The sequence below is a fragment of the Pyricularia grisea genome, assembly GCF_004355905.1.
Source record: "Pyricularia grisea strain NI907 chromosome Unknown Pyricularia_grisea_NI907_Scaffold_1, whole genome shotgun sequence".
Classification (NCBI taxonomy): Eukaryota; Fungi; Ascomycota; class Sordariomycetes; order Magnaporthales; family Pyriculariaceae; genus Pyricularia; species Pyricularia grisea.
Genome location: NW_022156716.1, coordinates 7,765,976 through 7,785,470, shown reverse-complemented (window position 1 = coordinate 7,785,470; position 19,495 = coordinate 7,765,976). Strand labels below are relative to the sequence as shown.

Genomic DNA, 19,495 nt, shown 5'->3' with positions numbered 1-19,495 from the left:
CCATGCCCTGATGTCTCCTCATCTTGGAGTGGTCCCTATTGGACCATTCTGCAATGCTTGACCCTGTGAGGTGGGGTAAGCGAAGTCAGGCTTCCCCGCAGCGCCAGCCCCTGACGTGTGTTGATGATGTCTTTTGGAAACCCCTGATTGTACCTGTACTAGTGAGCCAACAATGCTAAGAGGCATTGATGGTAATCTAGTAAACAATACTGTAGACCCAAGATAATCAGCCTCGTATATTCAGTCATCACAGACGCTTGGCTGCCTGTTAATATCCCCAAAGCGTTCTAATTTACAAATAATTTTTTAAATAGCTGGTCCGTCTTCTTAGCCACAAGTCAATGGTGACAATGAGGGTAACTGTTTTTCCCCTGTGCTGTTTTCCCATGTATCACCTACTCCACTCACTCACTATCGTTCATCCTTTGTTCCACAGCATCACCCAACAATCTTCTCCTGACTACAACATCATTCCGCAACCTATCCTCCGCATCCTCTTCATCCATCTCGTCCTTTTTGACATGCCCAAAGATACACTTCCAAAGATCATCGGCGGGAATCTCTTCACCGGCTGCGGCACCCTTCTCCTTTCGCATTAGCTTGGTCAAGCTCGCCTGCTGCAACTCTAACGAGTTGGCCGCCTCGACTGTCTTTTCGTCCAGGAAACAGCCGCCATCCGTGTTTTCTTTGATGACGCGGTCCATATGCTCCAGACGCCGCTGCACCGACAGGCTATAAATCGTCGGCTCGACGGTGCCTTCGACCATGTACAGCCACACCGTCGTGTCCTGGGTCTGACCGATTCGGTCCACGCGCGCAATCGCCTGCAGCTCGAGGGCCGTGTTGAGCAGCGGCTCGCAGAGAATGACATGGTTCGCGTTGACTAGGTTTAGGCCGCTCGACTGCGCGCGAGCGTGCAAGAAGAAGCATTCAATCCCGGCCTCTTGTTTGAAACGCTCGATGCCATTCTGCTCGCCAATGGACGAGAATCCAATCCGGTATTTCGTAAAGGCCGCCGAAAGAACACCAAAGAAGCCTGTATACTGCGAGAATATGATTGACTTTGCGCCAGGCTCGCTCATTCTCAGCCACAGAATGTGCCGGACAATGGCGTCGACCTTTGTCGTAAAAGAGGGGTGTTCCAGCCTCACGGACTGGATCTGTGCCAGTCTCTGGGAATTAAAAGCCGCATATATCCCGTCTCCAGTTCGCGTCTCACTTCTCACGGGTTGATAGCCGTTGTTTGCCTTAGTGGGCATGGATTCACCTCCAATTTTGCCATCGTTGTCGACAAGCTTCAGATCTTGAGCCTTGAGAATAAAAGAGTGAAGCTGGTGCCGTTGCACCTCACGCTTGCAAGTGGGACAAGTAGGAGCCCGTTTTAACCACTCAAGTAGACAATCCTTGTCGAACTGGTGGCCGCACATGGTCATAACCCCGTTGGTTATGTCGGTCTGGCAAATGGGACAAATGCGAGATTCCTCTTTGTCGCCAGCATTCTTCAAATTAATCACTGCAAAGATTTGCCGTCAGTTTTAGGGACTTGAACCACCCAACACAATCAGTTCCCTCCAAATAAAGGCAGTACTTACAGTAGCGGTGTTCAGTGCCAACCTTTTCCACTATCTGAGCGAGCCTTTCCTCCTCGTTCTTAAGGGAAAACATAGCCCGAGCCGTCGCGTCTTCATCTCTCTCGCCGTCTTTGTCAAGTATAACATCATACGGCGAAACATCGTCTGAGATGGCCTGAAGTTGTCGATAATAATCAACTCGGGCATTCATGATGGTTGTGAACTTGTCAATTTCCGACTCCAAGGCAGTATGAGCCTTGCTCTGGTCCCAAGACTGGTCGGCAAGCGACTTTTGAAGTTTCTCGACAATTCCCAACTCAAGCTGCGCCCGCCCAGAGCCTTGCGACCTCAGTGACGTCGCCAAAGTCCTCAGCTCCCCAAGGAATCCCCTTATAGAGTCCGAACCCGGTCCCGGTGCGATCTTATCGCGAGTCGCAAGCAGTTCAATCAGCAGCTCCGGAGCGGGACCTTCCCCTTTCGTAGCCTGAGCGAGAGAGACTCGCGTCTCATCAACAACAAGCTTGGAGACCTGCTGCCCGGACATGGCTGCTAGACGATCGGCGATTGTGGCCCTGATGACTTGAACATATACAATAATCTCCTCCTGTACCTTAGTGGAGTCCCCATATTCGTCGCCAGTTACCTCTTCCTCTTCGTCGATCAATGGCTTGCACAGGAGGCCAATGAGCCGCTCACGCCACTCATCCAACCAGTTGGCTTGATCGTTCAGAGTCTCACACAGCACTTGGACCCTATCCACAATAGACATGGTCTCAACGCCAGGCCTCAAATCACAAGTCAGCTCCGGGATGACGACAAAGTCTTGCTTCTTTGCCCGGGCTTCAATCCTGGTCATCAGGCACGTGGCTTTCTGGTTGGCTTCCTGCAGTATTTCCTGACGAATCTTTTTTGCACGAGCGTAGTATTCGTCCTCGAGCTTAGCAAGTTGCTTAAACTCTTCCGAGTCAGGCTCGGTCATGTCCTCGTCGCTCTTGATTTGGAAGTACGCATTACCAATGAAAAATACCACCTTGTGCTCAATCTCCAGGAGTGATCTCAATTTTCTTTGCATCTCAGCCTGGATCTCGAGAAGGAATTTCAACTTCCTTCGCACATTATCCAAGCGCTTTGCGAGACTCTCATCGTCCGGAGACGAGGACTCGGAGAGAGAAGAGGTTGCGCTGGAGGATGAAGAGTCCGAGTCCAAGTCCGAGTCCGAGCCCGAACCCAAGTTATTACCTGATTCCTGGGCGGCTTTCGCTTTTATAAGCTTTTCCAGTTTTTGCCGTTGCTTCCGTTCCTTGTCAACGGGTTTTTGATGTTCAAGCAATTCTTGTCGCACATTTTTAATCAAAGGTTCCGTTTCTCTGAGGACTTGCAGCCAAATTTCCAAAGCCTCTTTCTTTCGGGGCGAATTCTCAAGTAGCTGACCCTGCGTGATCCTGTTGGTCAGGAGAGCACGCTGTTTTGTTGAAAGACTGCTTCCGGCTTCGAGAAGCATGTGATCAAGGACTTGCATTACGGTCCGGAGAGCGTTTCGAGGGAGCATTTGATTCCCCGCTCCCACATGTGGATGAAGAGCTGCCTTCCGCAGTGTGTCCAGGCAGTTCCGCATGACAGCCGTGTAGTCCTTGGGATCCCAATCATCGACTGTGGGCTCTCCTTGCTCATTGAGGTCACAATTCTTCACCAACCGACGAAAGAGTCTCTGGTAATACTGATCCTCGACCGCATTGAAGGGAATTTTGATCACATAGCGTTTCTGCAAAGGCAAATCGAGCTCGTCCCTGACAAGTTGCTTCGAGTGGCGAAGGGCAAGCGTGTTGAATATAGCGTGGAAGTCACTTTGGCGACGGACGAGCTCTCCCCATATACTGTGATGTGTGAAGGGTTCACAGTGCAGAAACTTCAGCAACCCCTTGAGGTCCGTAATGTCATCCTTGATAGGAGTGCCTGTTATTGCCCAAGCGTTCACGCGCGGTATCGTTCGAGCGAGGATGGCGGCCTGGCTCACACCTGAGTCGACCTCTTGCGCCTCGTCCAGACACACTCGCCACCATAAACATTGAACCAGAGGCGAGAGTGGGCGGGCGTACTTCCTCTCTTGTCTCCGGGATCTGTCCGGGGGTGGTGAAGCAAAGTGTATCTCAGCTCTGAGTTCGTTATAAGTCATGATGACCACATCATGAGACATGAAATTTTCGAGCATTGCCGATTCGCTTTGGCCTTTATTTGAATTCCTTATGTCAAAGCATGACCGTTTCATCCCCTGGTAAATCATGACGCTCAAGGACGGTGCGTGCTTTTTCAACTCAGCAACCCATTGCGCGCGCAGAGTTGTTGGTGTTATGATCAAGGTAGCCCCAGTAGGCTTTAATTCGGGTTTCTGCGAGTTACCACCCATTCTTACAATTGAACATGGAGGTGCAGGGTGCAGAAGAATGAGGCCAATCATTTCCAGGGTTTTGCCCAGCCCCATTTCCTCGGACAGGATGCCTCCTTTGATGGTGTCTACTCTGTATGGGATCCCATCAATGTCACGGGTGGCCACGTCAAGCAAGTCACTGGCGTAAAACTTGGCACCATGCACATCCTGAAGTTCTGTGAAGCCAGGTGGCACTTGCCGGGGGCCTTCATACGATGCAACGGTCGTCGAAATGGCACTTGCAGCTGGAGGTTCCCAGCTTATGCCTTCTCGTCCCAGCAGCCATCGAACGGCACGTCTCTGGAAAGGGTACAAGACGGCTTTGAGTCCTGGTACGGGCATGTCAAAGATCTCCGGCTTGGTAGAGTGTGCGGCTTTGTAGAATTCCTGAGGTGATCCCTCTGAAGTCTCGACGGGCAGGCCAGGAAGTATGGCTGATAGCATTGCTTGCCTCGCATCATGGATATAAGCAAGGTTTCCAGATGAACGCAGGGCATGGAAAGTCTTCATCGATTGCCATAATAGCGTGAACCTGAGACGGAGGGTCACTTGTTCGCTCTGAGCAGCAAAGTGCAGTTCGCTCTTGAGTCTGATTCTGCCGGCCTGGCGCCCTCGGGGAAGGGAGTCGGAGAAGTTGATGAAGGCAGATATGTCCTGCGGTATGCCTTTGGGCATGTCGATCGATAGCGAAAACGAGTCATCATCAAGATGCCGTCCCAGGCGCAGAGCTGTCGTGGTAGGTTCCCGGAACTCTTGTACCCTAATGCATTCTCCATCTATCACCCTTGCGAAAGAGTGTTCGGGTGTTGAGCAAGATTGTTTTTTCCTTGAGATGACAAGTTCAGCCTGGTGTACTTCGATGGGAGGTTCGTCATCATGTTTACGGCGCTTTGCTGGTGGTTCTATTTCGACAACATCGTCATCGCTAAAATCTCGGAAAAAGGCAAGAGCTTTAATCGGAAATTCCCCTGTGGTAGAGCAATACATTCGCATCAGAAACTTGTAATTTAGATCGGTTTGATTATTGGGGTGGAAATCACCCACGAGCGACATGTATAGGTTCGCCTCTCTCAGATTGGTCAAGGTTGGAGAGGCAGCAGCTCTGCTGTGGAGTGCGTTGGGGGACCATTGTATGGCAATGCTAAGAGCCCAGCTGTTTCATTCTGGTAGTATCAATGAGGAATGGCCACAAGATGATGATTGAAGGACACTTCGTCGGTTTGTTGATCGGGGTGTAGGTAGTTGAGGGAGGTTTCGTAGCTAAGGTACCCAGGTATCTAGGGATGGTTTGCAATATTAGCTGCATTTGCAGCCAAAAACCAGCACCAACATGACGCGACCAGCGTAATCCGACCCGCGTTTTAGTGAGGGGCAAACCGACTGGTTGATAGCAGCGAAGTCACGTGACACTCAATTCTAAGAGAACTTCGTACTGTATGTAGTACCCTGCAAGCGTGGTCAGCCTTATGTAGGTAGTGGAACGTGTATATTAAATACTTTCACTGGGTGGATCCAAATCGTAGACTTGTTCAAGAATCGTGGATCCTATTTAGCGTCGCCCACCTGTACGTTGATGCTCCGATATTGCATTCCGTCTCTGCCGAACAGAGTCTTTCTCCCAAGCCAGGAACTCTTATGCGCATGATTGGCCCACGAGGGCATTTTGAATAGGCCTACTTCCTATAGACCCAATCAAGAATTTATCATTGCACTGTTGATATCTAACAGTTACTGCTCTGGCTGTGGGTAGCCGTATGTTGCGGGGGAAATGCAGATCTTGTCCCCAAGCTCGGGCTTAAAGAAGCACGGCAGGTGTTGATGAAACGGTCGTGCATACTGAAGTGGGAACTTGACAGCACTGTACTATTCCAATCTCACGTCACCATGGGACGAAAAAGTCGCCCTTTGGTTGTTGTAAGCCCGGCTTAATTATAAGGTCGGACGCAACGATAAGATGACTGCATATATGAAGGAGGGTAAGTTTGACACGCCAATGATACCTCTCGTCAATATGTGTATGGGTGTGTAACATCAAAGAAGTTGATGGGGGAGATGATGATATATAAACGCAGGTATCTAGGTAGTCCTGTGAGCAACATGTCTTGTCCTCTTTTCCTTTTCGTAGACGTTAATATCTAGGTTTAGTGCAATCCTACCTACCATGTCTAACGTCACATTCAATGGCTCTTCTTTTCTTTTGGGAGGCAGAGAGGCTTCTCTGGAACTGACACCAAAGATTCTAGGGGTGGCACTTTGTGCAATGCTACTTCTCCTCCCAATTCTATGGCACTCAGGGACGATCCCACCTGGGACAAAACCAGTACCAGGACCGAAAGGTAAGCTGGAAAGACACACTCCAGGCATCTTCAGATCAAAAAATGAAGAAAGCAGAAGAAGACAGGAGAAAGAAAGACAGATATCAAAACAGAGAAACTCACCAGATACCCCCTTCCTTCTAGGCTTGCCACTCGTCGGAAACCTTCTGGAAATACCCAAGAAGCACGCCTGGCTCAAATACCGAGAGTACATCGAAGAGTATGGCCCCATCGTGAGAATCAAACTCATGGGCCAGGACCACATCCTACTAGGTTCCGAGTCCGTCGTGGACGACCTCCTCAAGTCACGCAGCGGCCTCTACAGCAGCCGCCCTCAGACCCAGGCGTGCTCGATACTGACCCAGGATCAACACGTGCTGATGATGCCGGCCGGCGAGCCCCTGCGCGTGCGGCGCCGGTTCCTCTCGCAGCTGCTTACTAGGAGCGCCGCGTCGCAGTATGAGCCGTATCAGTGGCTCGAGGCGTACCGCCTCATAATCGACCTTGTTCGCGACCCATCGGACTACCAAAGGCTGATCGAACACTACAGCGTCGCCATGGGCAGCCGCAGTGAGTCTTCTTTCCTTCCCTCGGTCAAAAAGCACAGGCCCGCTCGGTACTCATTAAACTGACCCTTTTTTTCATTACTCTTTGGACAAGCCATGCCCGACCGCTCCGGTCCTCAGAAGGAGGTCATCAAGATCGGCCACACCTTCGAGGCGGTTCTCACACCCGGCGCGTTTCTGGTGGACGTGATCCCTTGGATGCGCCATCTGCCCGACGCCGTGGCCCCGTGGAAGCGGTGGCTGAAGCGCATGTCCCGGCGTGACGAGGCCTTCTACTACAGAATGTGGGAGCGCACCAAGGCGGACCTCGACAACGGGCGGGACGCACCATCGTGGACGCGCATGTGCCTTGAGGACATGAAGCGGGCGGCCGTCGGCGGCAAGGGGATGGGTATCACGGAACACGAGGCCGTGCACCTCATCGGCGTCACCTACACTGCATTTGGCACCACCGTCGCCAACATACTCTCCCTTCTTCTGGGCATGACGCGGCACCCGGAGTGGTGGCTGCGCATGCAGGCTGAGATCGACGACGTTGTGGGTGCGGGACGGCTGCCAACCCTCGCCGACCTCCCGCGGCTGCCGGTGCTCCGGGCCGTGCTGTCCGAGATCACGCGATTCTGGCCGGTGACGCCAGATGGCGTGCCGCACGAGTTGACACAAGATGATGTCTACAAGGGGTACCACCTAAAGGCCGGTTCCGTGATTCACTATGTGACCTGGGCGTGCGGGCGCGATCCGGAGATGTACCCTGAGCCAGACACCTTCAACCCGGACCGGTGGATTGATCCCAAGTTCCCCACCTACAAGGAGCCGCTGACAGAAAACCCGAGTTTGATGAACACGCTCATGTTTGGAGCAGGCCGTAGGCAATGCCCAGGCATGATCTTGGGGACTCGAAATGTATATGTCCAAACCATGATGTTGGTGTGGGCTTGTGATCTCGGCCGGGCGCGCGATGAGGTGACAGGCGAAGAAATTGTGCCGCCGCTGTATGACTACTGCGCTGGGTTCAACGTCGCTCCGAACCCGTTCAAGTTCGACCTGAAACCTCGGGGTGCGGAGCGCATGCGGATGGTGGAGGCTGCATACGAGAGAGCACTGGCGGAGGATCTTATGAAGGAGGAATAGTATTAGCTTACCACCACTTTTCAAATTTGACTCTGTCTGTATCCAAACCAATACCAGCGTCCTTATCAGTGAGGTACTTGACCATCTCGTCCGTCATCGTCGGCACGCCACAAATGTAAACCACTGCATGCTTGGGCTCCGGGCCAATGGCCTCTACCAGATCCGCCTTGGTGATTCTGCGCCGATGAAATGGTACATCGACCTCATTGCACGACACGACACCATCGGCTTCAACCTCGTTTCCATTCATATCCGTGTAGGTCTGTTGCCTCTGACCCTCCCCGCCGTCATCTTCATCGTCCCCAGCAGCCAGAGTTAGGAACAGCTGCAGTCTGCCTTGGAGGGAATCCCTCGCAAACAGGTCCGCCAGCCTGTTGAGGAACAGCATACCATCCGCGCCTTCTCTCCTTCCCTTACCACCCGGTGCGCGCAGCGAGTAAAGAAACCGCACCTCGGGCCCGGCCTCCCCGCGGTCCTGCTCAGCCATGTGTGAAACCATGCTCACGAGCGGGTTGACACCCATGCCGCCGGCGACAAAAACCACACGCCGCAGCACCTGCGACGTAGGCGCAATGTCCGACGGCGGGTAGACGAAGCTGCCGCCTATGCGGACCTGGACCTGGGTGCCAACGAGGCCGGGGAGCTGCTTGTCCCCATTGGGCTCGTCCTCGCCCTCTTCTTCATCGCCAGAGTCTTCGTTGCTGGTGCTGGTGGGTCGGCCCTGCCACAGGTAAGCCGCGGCCGGGTTGTCTGGCGATTTCTGCACCGCGAGCTCCAAGTACGGCGTGACGGTAGAGTTGGAGCGCTGGGCCCGACTGGGCGGCGAGGTCACGGTGAAGCCGCCGGCTTTCTCGATTCCTGGACAAAACACGTCGAGAAATTGGCCGGCAAGGAACTAGCGTGGGGTGTAAAGTACACATCAATCATCTCACCCTGATGAGGGGATAGTTATGGTGTCACAATCAGTGGTGGTCAAACATTAATTCCAGATGCCTCCTCTTTGGAAAGCTCCAGTCGGATAACCCGTATTTGATGGTTTATCTCATGTATCTTGCCAATCGTGACGGTGTGGAGGGCCTATTCCGCATTGTAGTGGATGAGAAACACCCGGAGAGCATCATCAGCCCAGAAGCTGGTCATTTAGTCCAACAGGCAAAAAGCCCTACCGTTGCACGCGGCTCGGCGGCCGTTCGCTCCTCGTGGCTTTGTTTCATCGTTGAAGAATGAGGGGCCGGCCAGATTGAAATGTCCAAGACGTAGGGCGTTTAATGGATGCAGGGTGCACTGAATTCAGACAAGCCCGTTCCCAATTTCCCAGAAAATGAAAATAACGACGAATGTTTGTTAGGGCCCCACAGAGGGATGGATTAGCGCCCACGTCAGTGTGGATATGGACACCACCAAGTGAAGGGGAAAAAAGGAAAATAAACCGACGTAATCTTGTACCTTTACTTGTTTATTAATACTGATGGGTACTTTGGCACCGCTATGGGTACCTTACCCAACCAGGTACCCAGGCGGGTGTCCAACTTACGGTGCCGGGAGGCTAAGGAATTCGGGCAATCTAGGAACCCGCCGGATAACGACGTCGATTGCGGGTCTCAGTTGCGCAATGTTTAAGGACATCCGCAAAACCCGCAAAATCCGTCACCAACCACCCAGACATGATTTGGCGCTAGCCAGGCAAAGCCAGGTGGTTAGCGTTTAAAAAGCCGTCTTGGCCTACATTTTTGTTTCCTTTTTAGTTTTGCACTCCGTGCTATCGTAATCAAAACATAACCATCTCCCCTTCCGCCATCTCCAAATATAATCCTCAAAATGGGTGCCACCACCAACGCCGCCGCGCCGCCTCAGGGCATTGATTTGTATTCTCGTTTTGCTCTTGCCGGTGCTTTGGGCTGCTCCGTCACTCACGGCGCATTTACTCCTGTTGATGTGTATGTTGAAGGTCTTTTTCTTTCTTCTTTTTCTCCATCTAGAATTGACGACCTTGCATCCAGCCGATACTCATAAAGAAATCAAATATACAGCGTCAAGACTAGGATCCAGCTGGACCCGGCCACCTACAACCGGGGCATGATTGGTGGTTTCCGCCAGGTCATCCAGAATGAGGGCGCAGCAGCCCTGTTGACGGGCTTCGGCCCGACGTTTACTGGATACTTCATCCAGGGAGCATTCAAGTTTGGCGGTTACGAGTTTTTCAAGAAGCAGTCCATCGACCTGCTCGGTCTCGAGACTGCGCGCCAAAACCGTGGCCTTGTCTACTCGGTCTCGGCCGCTTCGGCCGAGTTTTTCGCGTCGATTGCGCTCAGCCCTCTGGAGGCTACCCGCATCCGTCTCGTTTCGACCCCGGGCTTCGCCAACGGCCTCGTCGGTGGTTTCACCAAGATCCTTAAAAATGAGGGTGTTGGCGCGTTCTACTCTGGATTCGTGCCCATCCTGTTCAAGCAGTACGTCATAGTTCCCCTGATTTATTTCCCCCTAAAAACCTAAATAACTCGACCCATCCTCACGGTGAAAATAAATAAATCCAGGATCCCTTACACTGTGACCAAGTTCGTTGCCTTTGAGAAGGTTTCCGAATTCATCTTCTCCCAGCTTGACAAGTCCAGCTTGTCTAGCAGCGGCCAAACTGCCGTGAACTTGGGCTCCGGTCTCATCGCCGGTTTCGCCGCTGCGATTGTTTCCCAGCCGGCCGATACCATGCTGTCCAAGATTAACAAGACCAAGGGTCTGCCCGGCGAGGGCGTTATCTCGCGCCTGGTCAAGATCGGTGGAGAGCTTGGTGTCCGTGGCTCCTTTGCTGGTCTTCCCACTCGTCTTTTCATGGTCGGTGGTTTGACTGCTGGTCAATTCGCCATCTACGGAGACATCAAGAAGGCTCTTGGTTGGTCCCCCCACCCCATGAATTGTTCCTGCGCTTGTCTGCCGGTTTTTGGACATGAGACTGACCGTTCTTCACCTAGGTGCCACCAACGGCGTTGAGATCGCCAAATAAACCTCAGTTCGGAGGATGAGAGGCACGAGGCCGTTGTAATAGGTGAATTGATGTGGAAGTTTGCTCATGTTCGGTGCAATGCACGCGGTTGCTCTGTGCTGTATAGACTTGACTGTCCGTGTTTTTGATGCATAGCGTTAGACTCTTATTTACAGCTCTTGGATTTTTACCTGATAGATACCTAGATTCCATGACAAAGAACGACATCTGCTTTGAACACGCCGAAAGGGGGTTAACCTCTTTATCTCTCGATGAAATGTGAGTTGTTGTACTCTCTCTCTCTCTCTCTACAACTACCCACCTATCTGCGGCAGCTTTTGTCGTAACGACGCGGCCCATGCAGGCTTTTAAGGACTCAAAACTTGAGCAAAGACGCGCGCGGTCAAGCTAGATCCTTCGTATAAAACAATAACAATCTTCGAAGCCACTGCCAGGAGTTTAATGGCATAGGCCATGTCATCGGAGTGAAAGAACCTTTTGTTTGCTGGTCTGGACTGATGTGTTAGCGGAACAGCTCGGACAATGGAAATTGCAATTGTGTCCTTACACCTACCTAGGTCAAGTTTTAGTAGCAACTGTGACAAGCAGGTCAATTTCCAGTTTAATCCCATCCTCCGTTTTCAATTTATCCCATTCCAGTCTCATAGCGTCTTTTGCTTGCTCCTTCAGCTCTGGTGGAATTCCGCCGTACAATTTGCCCGACGAACTGGTATCGAGCCATGTTAATATATCGTTCCCATCTTTAGCTCTTTTGATGATTGTATTGCCGGTCATATTATAGTCAATAAAATTCGCATCGCCAAGCAGCTTTTCCATCTCGACACGTTTCAAAAATCTGGGTTCTTCATCCGTATCGGGATATTGACAAAACGGCTCCCGGGATAAAACATCGACTTTGATGTTTCGGTGTAGCGAACCCGAATCCCCCGAGCCGCCAGATATCCCCAATCGGCCACCGGGTTTGAGAACGCGGTTAAATTCACGCATCGCCGCGGCCTGATCCGCAATCCAATGGAAGGTGGAATTCACGTAAACGATGTCGAAGCTGGCATTTGCGAACCGCGATAAATCTTCGGCAAACCCCATGCTGAACGATAGATTCGGCGCCGTGGCGATCAGTTCCTGAGCCAAAGCGATGCGTTCTTTGCTGGGGTCGATACCGGCCACGCTGCCGGTTGGCCCGACTAATTTTGCAATGTGCGCTGTTATGTTTCCGGGTCCGCATCCGACGTCCAGTATGTGCATTCCCGGCTTGATGATAAGGCGGTCGAGGAGGAATAAGCCCGTGTTCTTTTGAGTGACGTTGTTGACTGTATAACCTTTGGCCAGCTCTTCAGTATCCGCTGCCATTTTGGGCTTGGAATTTGTGGGGCAAGTGAAACAGGATAATGTGCCTCAAAAGGTCTGAAAGATTATAGAACATGGGCGTTCTGGCATGTTTGTTTTGCTCAAGTTGCTTCTGTTGATAGGAATAGATGGCCTCCAATAACGGGCTAGCGGACCAACGAAACAATGGGTATAGATTGCTCCCTATTCTGTCGATCAAATTGGGAAAGTTTTGCCATAGTAGGTTTTAGAGTCTGTACAATGGAGATAGTCACTTTTATAGTGACCTAACCCCCCTGTCGACTATCGTTTCCTCTATACCTGCGTCCCGACCCCTTGTAGCCCAAAAACCCTAAAATGAGCACGCTTTCGAGTCAAGTATATACACTTCCGTTAATTCCAAAAATTGGTTGCATTTGCAAGGTGGCCCTAGTCGAAGGCGTAATGACCGTAATTAAAGGTGCGTTGCGTGCGTTGCACTTTTTTGTTTTTAGGTCGTTGTTTTGTATTTTTGTTGGTTAACGCATACGTACCCCCTACCATGTAGTCTCAGTGCTCAGACTAGACCACCCTGCACGAAGCCTGCAGACAGCGTTCTTCCGTTGAACGGGATTTCTGCTTATACATGGGAATCCCTTGTTGGATAAATCACATGGCTGAACACTTAATCTAACGACCGAACGCAACAATACTTTATGCCAACATGTTGCTTTGTTTGGTGCACAATACAGTAGTGTTGTATGTTAAGCGAACTACCCGTAAATTACTCAGTCCGAGCCTAGCCCGCATGCCCAAGATTGAGCTTTGCCGGGCCTCAAACTGAATCATCATCATACCTTGACGCGGCGGCCCGAACCTACCTTCATAATATACCACAGTAATGGCATGAAAACGGCATTCAAGCCCCCAAAAATGGTAAGAGTCCAACCGATCCCCACGGCCTGGATCAGAGGCACCGTGGCGCCGGTGACAGCCGTTCCGAGGAGACATCTCAGCAGGTTGTTGGAGGCGGTAATAGTACCAGCTCTCGAAGGGTTGATGTCAAGCAGCAGGGCGGCGAGACAATTCAGGCTTCCGATGCAACAGAAGCCGACCAGGAAAAGCATGGCCAGCGGTCCCGACACGTGGACGGCTTTCTGCAGCATCCAGCCAAAGGCTATGCTAGACCCCATGCTGAGCACGATTGTCGGGACGGCAACCTCTAGACGTGCGCGCGCGGTCGGGAACTCGTCCAGGTTCATACGGCGCGTCTTGTCCACCGCGATGCCCAGCCGTGCCGCGTGACGGTTGAAGTTGAAATCTATCACGCGGCCCAGGGCTATTGCGGCTATCGTGGCGCCGAGGCCGAATGGGAGGTAGCAGAGGGAGATTTGCAACTCGTTGTACCCGTAAATGCTACTGAATACGGAAGGGATGAGGGCCAACGTAGAGTAGAAAGGGCAGGAGACGATGGAGCTGTAAAGCAGCGGCCAACGGCATTGGCGGTTGAAAAGGAGCATTATGGGCGGTAGCGGGTTGGGAAAACCAACTTTGATTTTGAGGGGCTCGGCGTGGGATCGTTTTATGTTTCGCAGCTGTGACCGGGTGTTGGTGTAGCATTTGTTCCACCTCGGCGGCGGGATCGAACCATTCCCGACGACATTGCGGCACGTTTCAGGGAAGAAGGCGGCCATTGGGAGAAGCAAAACCCCGGCAACGGCAGCCAAAAGCCAGAAGCCGGAGTGCCAGCCTGCAAATTGGGCCAGTAATCCACCGATAATAGGGCCTAAGGTCGTGGCTAATACGGGCGCCGCGGCAGCGAAGGAAACATAACTCCCGCGCTCGGCAGGCGTGGCGATGTCGGCAGCCACAGCATTGGAAAGCGTTTGGACTCCGGAACTCCCGGCGCTCTGTACGCAGCGGAGAACCAACAGGGCTGTAAAATTGTTTTGAATACCAAGGCCCACGTTTGCGGCCAGAAAGATAACTAAGCAGAGCAGGTAAATCGGCCGCCTTCCAGCCGTATCTGACAACTGAGCGGTGAAAATGGGGGCAATGCCTTGCAGCAGTATATAGGTCGAAATAGATACGTTGACGAGCGAGGCAGAAACGTCAAGGTCGTTCACGATGGACGTAAGGGCCGGGAAGTATATGTTGCTCGCAAGGGGTGAAAGCATTGCTGCGAAAGACGCCCCAAGTAGGATGGTACGCTTACCGCGATTCGACCATATTGACCATGGCTCTTCGTCTGCGGTTGTTTCGCTTACAAATGATTCCAGACTGTCTGGCTCCGTCTTTTCTGCCGTGGCTGCTGTGGCTGCCGTGGCAGCTGGATTTGTTGACGTTTCATTCGACATCGCAGCTTGAACCGCCAACATTCCCAGCGAAATTGCCGATTTGGTGAATGTTAAACCTGACTTTTTTTTTCTCTGTTATCAGTAAACACAGATGGATCTTCATGCCAAATAACGGTTGACAATGTTCCAAGTGCATGTGAGCGAGTTATTACTCGTTTACTGGACCAAGCTACATAAACCTCGTTTCTCCGACCTTTATAGGAAAAGTCCGCCTCCCATCCCATCGCGGAAAGCCCAAAGATGTGCACATTGGGTGTTTTGTCGCTATAGAGTTCTCAAGTACTGATTCGTGACTTTGGTCGCTGTGAATTTATTGGCTTGAACTCAAGAAGGGCAAAATCTTGTTATTGAATAAGTCCTTCACCAAGTGTTTTATTCGAGCTCAATCGTAATGGGCCTTGACTCGAGGCTTGGGGCAAGGCTAAGGTCCAGGTATTAGCAGGAATAACATCCGAGAGGGAGGACTCTTATATTCTTCTTGCATGGCTATCCCTGGTAGACGGCAAAACCACTATTCATGCAAGTCTTTGTGGCATAGTTTCTTCACAAGTGAATACTGTCGCCCTTTTTAATCTCATTGCGTACATCTGTCCAGCTACAACTTACACGACTTGATGTTTCGGTGATAAAGAGTTCTTGAGGACTCGAAGTAATGTTCATCCAGGAGGTAACTGTTCCCAGGGCATTTCACTACAAATCTATGCTGTATAGCTCAAGTCAATCCTTAAACCCTCAACGTCTCCACAAGGAGGCGAAGCATGACGTTTTCCACCCCAAAGTGCTCCTCAAGTGCCCCGATACTTTCAAGAATCTGCCCGTGCCATCTCTGGAGCAGTTGATACGTAAAATTGTTGGTACCTGTCTCCTCCATAATCGACAAGATGTACCTCTTGGCTACGTCTATCGCGCCCTCTGACAAGCCACCTCCTGGCCGCCTCATGGCATTAAATATCCCCTCGACCTTGTCTCGCGTCTCGGGATGTATCTCAAACATGTGGACCAGCATATATGATAGCTTTTGCTCGTCGAGGTCGCTGGCAAAACCTTTTTGTCGTTCATAGTCCGCTGACAAGGTGTTCATGTAATCGTCACGAACCTGAAAGAACCGGCCAAAAAGCCTTGTGAACTCCTGCAGCAGATATTTGCGAACCTTGAACTCCTCTTGCTTAACAGCTCTTCCCGGCTCCTGTTCTGGCGGCATTGCTATTTGCATCAGCTCAAGAAGCATCTGTAGCATGGCGCCCGTTTTTTGGTCCACCATGTCTAGGTACTGCTCCTCGGTAGGGCAACGTCGGTGGAAAGTCCATTGTAAATCCCAGCTTTGGCCTATGAAAAGCTGGTTCAGGTGACGGAGAAATACATCCATCATCTCAGGTTTGCCCTCTCGGGAAGCCAGGGCGTGGATGTTTGCGACGGCTTGCACGTGAAGGTGGGTGGCGCTGTTAATGGCCTGGCCGACGCCGTACACAACATGGGCGGCAGGCATGCCCCGCCTGAGGTCGGAGCCGTCCTCGATGTCATCCAGGATCAGTGATGAATGATGCAGGCAGTCAATGGTTTCTTTGATGGCCGCAAGGGTGGGTTTGGAAACCTCCAACCAAAGGTTGAAACAGTCGATCAGCTGCGAACGCATGTTCTTGGAGGGCATGTTTCTGATGTAGTTAGCTGGCTCAAAAACTGGAGCTTGCGTTGCTAGCAACCCCTCGCTTGCTGCAAACGTTGGGATAGACTTAACGCTGGATAGGGGGCTATGCAGGTTGATGCCGGCAGTTTGAGATGACGATGACCCTGTAGACGGCTCGGATGAAGAATCAGAGGACGTATTATCGTCGATTTCCCCGAGATCCATTGTCAAAGCCTTCCCCATACCGGCAAGCTCATGAATCTTGGGACCGTCTTGGACGGAAAGCTTTGGAACGTGTCGCCAGTCATGGTGGCGGTAGCATTGACTACTCCAATAATCGTTTCCTGCAAGAGCCGTCTGCAAACTCTCCAAAAACTTGACCATGTCAGGCCTTAGTTTTGGGTATTGAGTGTACAGGCGTTCTTTGCTGGCCGTCCATGCCCGTTCCTCTGCGTGAATCAGCTCCCGTACCCTTTCCATGGCCTCGGTCTCGGTGCGTTGTTCATTCTTCATCAAAAACCATACGGTATTGAATACTTTTCCGCTCTCCTGGTGCTCTGCCTGGTCACGCTCTCGCGGCCAGCTCCAATAATCATTAGTCAGGAGCATGCAGCGTTCGACGTGAGTAATAGGTTCGGCCATGATGGAGTAATCATCCTCGGTAACAACGATTCCGAGGGAGAATTCCAGCATTGCATAGTATGCCCTAAAATTTGACATCTTGTTAGCCTTGATATTGTGTTTTACTTTTTTGCAGAGGGAGCAAATGCTTGTTAGGCAAGGCTTACCCCATGCCCCCATTATTCGCCCTGGCAAGAAAGTACTCGTCAATTCCATGTATCTCGTCCGTGTTATAGGTCTCCATGATGCGCAGCCATTTTTTTCTATATGCCTCAAGCATGCGCATTGCACCCTCTCTATCAATCTTGATGCATTCCAAAACTGCCTTGGAGACAAGCTGTTTTGTACGCAATGATCGCGAATCTTCACTCAGGATACGCTTGTCTTCCATGTCCATTGCTCCGGCCAGGTCCAAATGCTCCTCATGGGCAGAAACCATGGTCATCTCTTCACAAGCGTCTTTTTTTTTTCAAGCACGTTAGATCGTGAATCTGCAGTAAGCAAGAAGAGTTTTAAACTTGTATGGAATTATCAATGCATACCGTCGTGGAAACAACCAACATCCAAAAGGTAAGTGAGAAGTCCCAGTCTTTCCGGGTCGCTTAGCATGCCATCAGACTTGTCAGCTATAAAACAACAACAAAGATATGTGCCATGACGGATGTCTTACCTCTCAGGCCAAATGAAGCTCGCCCAGTTACCCACGACAGATGGTGATCCACTCGACTTTGTTTCTTGACCATCCTTCATTGTATTGCGCCAGTCATTGACCAAGCACAAAGCTCCGGCGTCGGCAAGATGGTTGTGACGGTGCATTCTCACAGGGAGTGTCGTCAGCGCCCCAGACCGTACGACATCCTCGCGTTCGACTGGGATGGAGTACGGATAGATTTCGAGTCCACCGAGCATCTTAGGAAAGGTTGACTGACAATGGCTACAAAGATTCGTGGGAATGAGAGTATGAGTCCTGAAAAGAAAAGTGAGACCCAACAGATGACCGGTTCCGCCTATTGTGAGAAACTGGTTTGACTCTGACAGGAGTCATTATCATATAGTCCAAGGAATGGTGTTCCGTTTACAGTTACAAATGTGAACGAATCGTGTTTTTTTTGGTGCTTCTCCCTTTTTTCTGGTTTTATTTTTGAAAGTGGTTCCGACTTACAGGGTAGTTTCCATTGCCCGTTCCCCGGCTTAGACTTACTAATAATGAGTAAGAATCTAGGCAAGTCGTTTCTCTTAATTGCAAGCTGAGGATATGGGACCAGAATGTTCTATCAAGTGCTTCGTAGGCCAGCGTAGATACCTTTTGGAATAATATCAAAAGTTTAATTGCAATATATGGGACGACCATATCTTACAAAATAAGGTAGCGCATACACCACTTTGAATACCCCGATACCAGGCAAAGAAAACCACCCCTTGCCACCGTGCATGTATGCGTGGGCCTTTATCAAATTAACTTTCCGCGGGGGGTTTCCAGTACCTACCCCATGGTATAATTGTTATTTTTCTTTGCAAAAAAAAAAAAAGAAAAAAAAAAAACTTTTACCAGAATCGGGAACACCCACAAGACCCTCAGCCCTGTGCGAACAGTTCAGGGATGGGGATTTTGACCTCTCCCCCTATTGTAAGTATTGAAAGTTTAATTGTAAAGTTTAAAACGATAATGCTTGACCAAATAGGTTGGCGTATATACTATCCTGAGTAATTGTTGAATGCTTGATTGCAACGTATAAACCGATAATACTTTACAAAATAGGTTAGCGTACACATTATTTTGAATAAATACCGAAACTTTGATTTCCAGGTAGGGGACGATGATGTATTGATGTTTCACTAAGTAGATTAGCGTACGCGTACACACCAATGAATAATCGCTAAAAATAATCAAGAGCTTTGAATTTCACTAGCTGGTTTGAAATTTGAATTCAATTTAAAAAAGAAAGTTCATATATACTGCCAATGTGCCTAGTCGTCACCAACCGGCTTACCTCAAGTCAACAGTATGGTGAACACAGTGTAGCTGGTGGACCCATGGACCGTGGTCTTTTCATAAATCATACATGCTCGTGTCCGTGATTGTTTCGATTCTGTTGGGATAATAGTGACTATCGCACTTCAGCGAGTTTCATAATGAAGGAGATCACGTGCGATCCATATGATTAAAAAAAAGATAGATAGAGATAATAAGTTGTAGAAATGCGGACTAGCTATGTGGCTTAACCAGAATCCCTACGCATAGACGAGGTCTATCAACAAATTTCGACTTGGCCTTGGGCTTTGGACCGTAAGGCATACCAATGTGGAGGAGTTAACCTGGCGCTTTTGGTTATGTGTTGCATCGATTTAAGCTACTCCAAGAAAACGCATATTTCCCATACGGTGTGGGTATATAGCCACGCAATATCGATATATAGGCAGGTAGGTGTAGGGTGGCACGTGGTAACTGTACTGTAAAGGTATCCACATGGTGGCTATATACCGATATTGCGCGGCTATATACTCACACCCGTTATACAAGGCATCTGCTTAGGAGGTTCATGTTCGTGACCTTGAAAAGTGCTCCTCGAAGAAGGCAGGGC

General features: G+C 50.6%; 8 protein-coding genes across 8 annotated transcripts; 3 read left to right on the top strand and 5 right to left on the bottom strand.

Annotated features, from left to right (window-relative positions):
• Positions 1–216: 216 nt before the first annotated feature.
• On the bottom strand, positions 217–5,405 carry PgNI_02379 (uncharacterized protein). The gene is made up of 3 exons (XM_031122446.1): positions 5,041–5,405; positions 1,593–4,964; positions 217–1,513 (listed from the first exon to the last, which is right to left on the bottom strand). The coding sequence occupies exons 1-3, from the start codon at positions 5,123–5,125 to the stop codon at positions 405–407; spliced, it is 4,566 nt and encodes a 1,521-aa protein (XP_030987152.1). The 5' UTR covers positions 5,126–5,405; the 3' UTR covers positions 217–404.
• Positions 5,406–5,880: 475 nt separating this feature from the next.
• On the top strand, positions 5,881–8,008 carry PgNI_02378 (uncharacterized protein; the record flags this gene model as incomplete). Its single annotated transcript, XM_031122445.1, has 4 exons — positions 5,881–5,910; positions 6,122–6,332; positions 6,456–6,881; positions 6,972–8,008. 4 exons carry the CDS (start codon positions 5,881–5,883, stop codon positions 8,006–8,008), a joined length of 1,704 nt encoding a protein of 567 aa, XP_030987153.1.
• On the bottom strand, positions 6,912–9,222 carry PgNI_02376 (uncharacterized protein; the record flags this gene model as incomplete). Its single annotated transcript, XM_031122443.1, has 2 exons — positions 6,912–8,903; positions 9,175–9,222. 2 exons carry the CDS (start codon positions 9,220–9,222, stop codon positions 8,016–8,018), a joined length of 936 nt encoding a protein of 311 aa, XP_030987159.1. The 3' UTR covers positions 6,912–8,015.
• On the top strand, positions 8,136–8,945 carry PgNI_02377 (uncharacterized protein; the record flags this gene model as incomplete). Its single annotated transcript, XM_031122444.1, has 3 exons — positions 8,136–8,264; positions 8,370–8,495; positions 8,562–8,945. The coding sequence occupies 3 exons, from the start codon at positions 8,136–8,138 to the stop codon at positions 8,943–8,945; spliced, it is 639 nt and encodes a 212-aa protein (XP_030987158.1).
• Positions 9,223–9,696: 474 nt separating the features above from the next.
• PgNI_02375 (uncharacterized protein) lies at positions 9,697–11,606 on the top strand. The gene is made up of 6 exons (XM_031122442.1): positions 9,697–9,945; positions 10,039–10,458; positions 10,543–10,895; positions 10,975–11,264; positions 11,431–11,498; positions 11,564–11,606. The coding sequence occupies exons 1-4, from the start codon at positions 9,827–9,829 to the stop codon at positions 11,004–11,006; spliced, it is 924 nt and encodes a 307-aa protein (XP_030987160.1). The 5' UTR covers positions 9,697–9,826; the 3' UTR covers positions 11,007–11,264; positions 11,431–11,498; positions 11,564–11,606.
• PgNI_02374 (uncharacterized protein) lies at positions 11,565–12,356 on the bottom strand (the record flags this gene model as incomplete). The annotated part of the gene is made up of 1 exon (XM_031122441.1): positions 11,565–12,356. One exon carries the CDS (start codon positions 12,354–12,356, stop codon positions 11,565–11,567), a length of 792 nt encoding a protein of 263 aa, XP_030987161.1.
• Positions 12,357–13,162: 806 nt separating this feature from the next.
• On the bottom strand, positions 13,163–14,668 carry PgNI_02373 (uncharacterized protein; the record flags this gene model as incomplete). Its single annotated transcript, XM_031122440.1, has 1 exon — positions 13,163–14,668. The coding sequence occupies one exon, from the start codon at positions 14,666–14,668 to the stop codon at positions 13,163–13,165; it is 1,506 nt and encodes a 501-aa protein (XP_030987154.1).
• A 724-nt stretch (positions 14,669–15,392) lies between these two features.
• PgNI_02372 (uncharacterized protein) lies at positions 15,393–17,822 on the bottom strand (the record flags this gene model as incomplete). The annotated part of the gene is made up of 4 exons (XM_031122439.1): positions 15,393–16,998; positions 17,081–17,372; positions 17,456–17,514; positions 17,584–17,822. 4 exons carry the CDS (start codon positions 17,820–17,822, stop codon positions 15,393–15,395), a joined length of 2,196 nt encoding a protein of 731 aa, XP_030987155.1.
• Between the last annotated feature and the right edge of the window lie 1,673 nt (positions 17,823–19,495).

Bases quoted from the DNA above. Each gene is read 5' to 3' on its own strand.
- PgNI_02375 (XM_031122442.1), top strand. From the start codon at position 9,827: ATGGGTGCCACCACCAACGCCGCCGCGCCGCCTCAGGGCATTGATTTG. The intron at 9,946-10,038 runs GTATGTTGAAGG...TCAAATATACAG, and splicing joins GCATTTACTCCTGTTGATGT to CGTCAAGACTAGGATCCAGC. The intron at 10,459-10,542 runs GTACGTCATAGT...AAATAAATCCAG, and splicing joins GTGCCCATCCTGTTCAAGCA to GATCCCTTACACTGTGACCA.
- PgNI_02379 (XM_031122446.1), bottom strand. From the start codon at position 5,125: ATGGTCCCCCAACGCACTCCACAGCAGAGCTGCTGCCTCTCCAACCTT. The intron at 4,965-5,040 runs GTGGGTGATTTC...GCTCTACCACAG, and splicing joins CGAACCTATACATGTCGCTC to GGGAATTTCCGATTAAAGCT. The intron at 1,514-1,592 runs GTAAGTACTGCC...AAATCTTTGCAG, and splicing joins TGGCACTGAACACCGCTACT to TGATTAATTTGAAGAATGCT.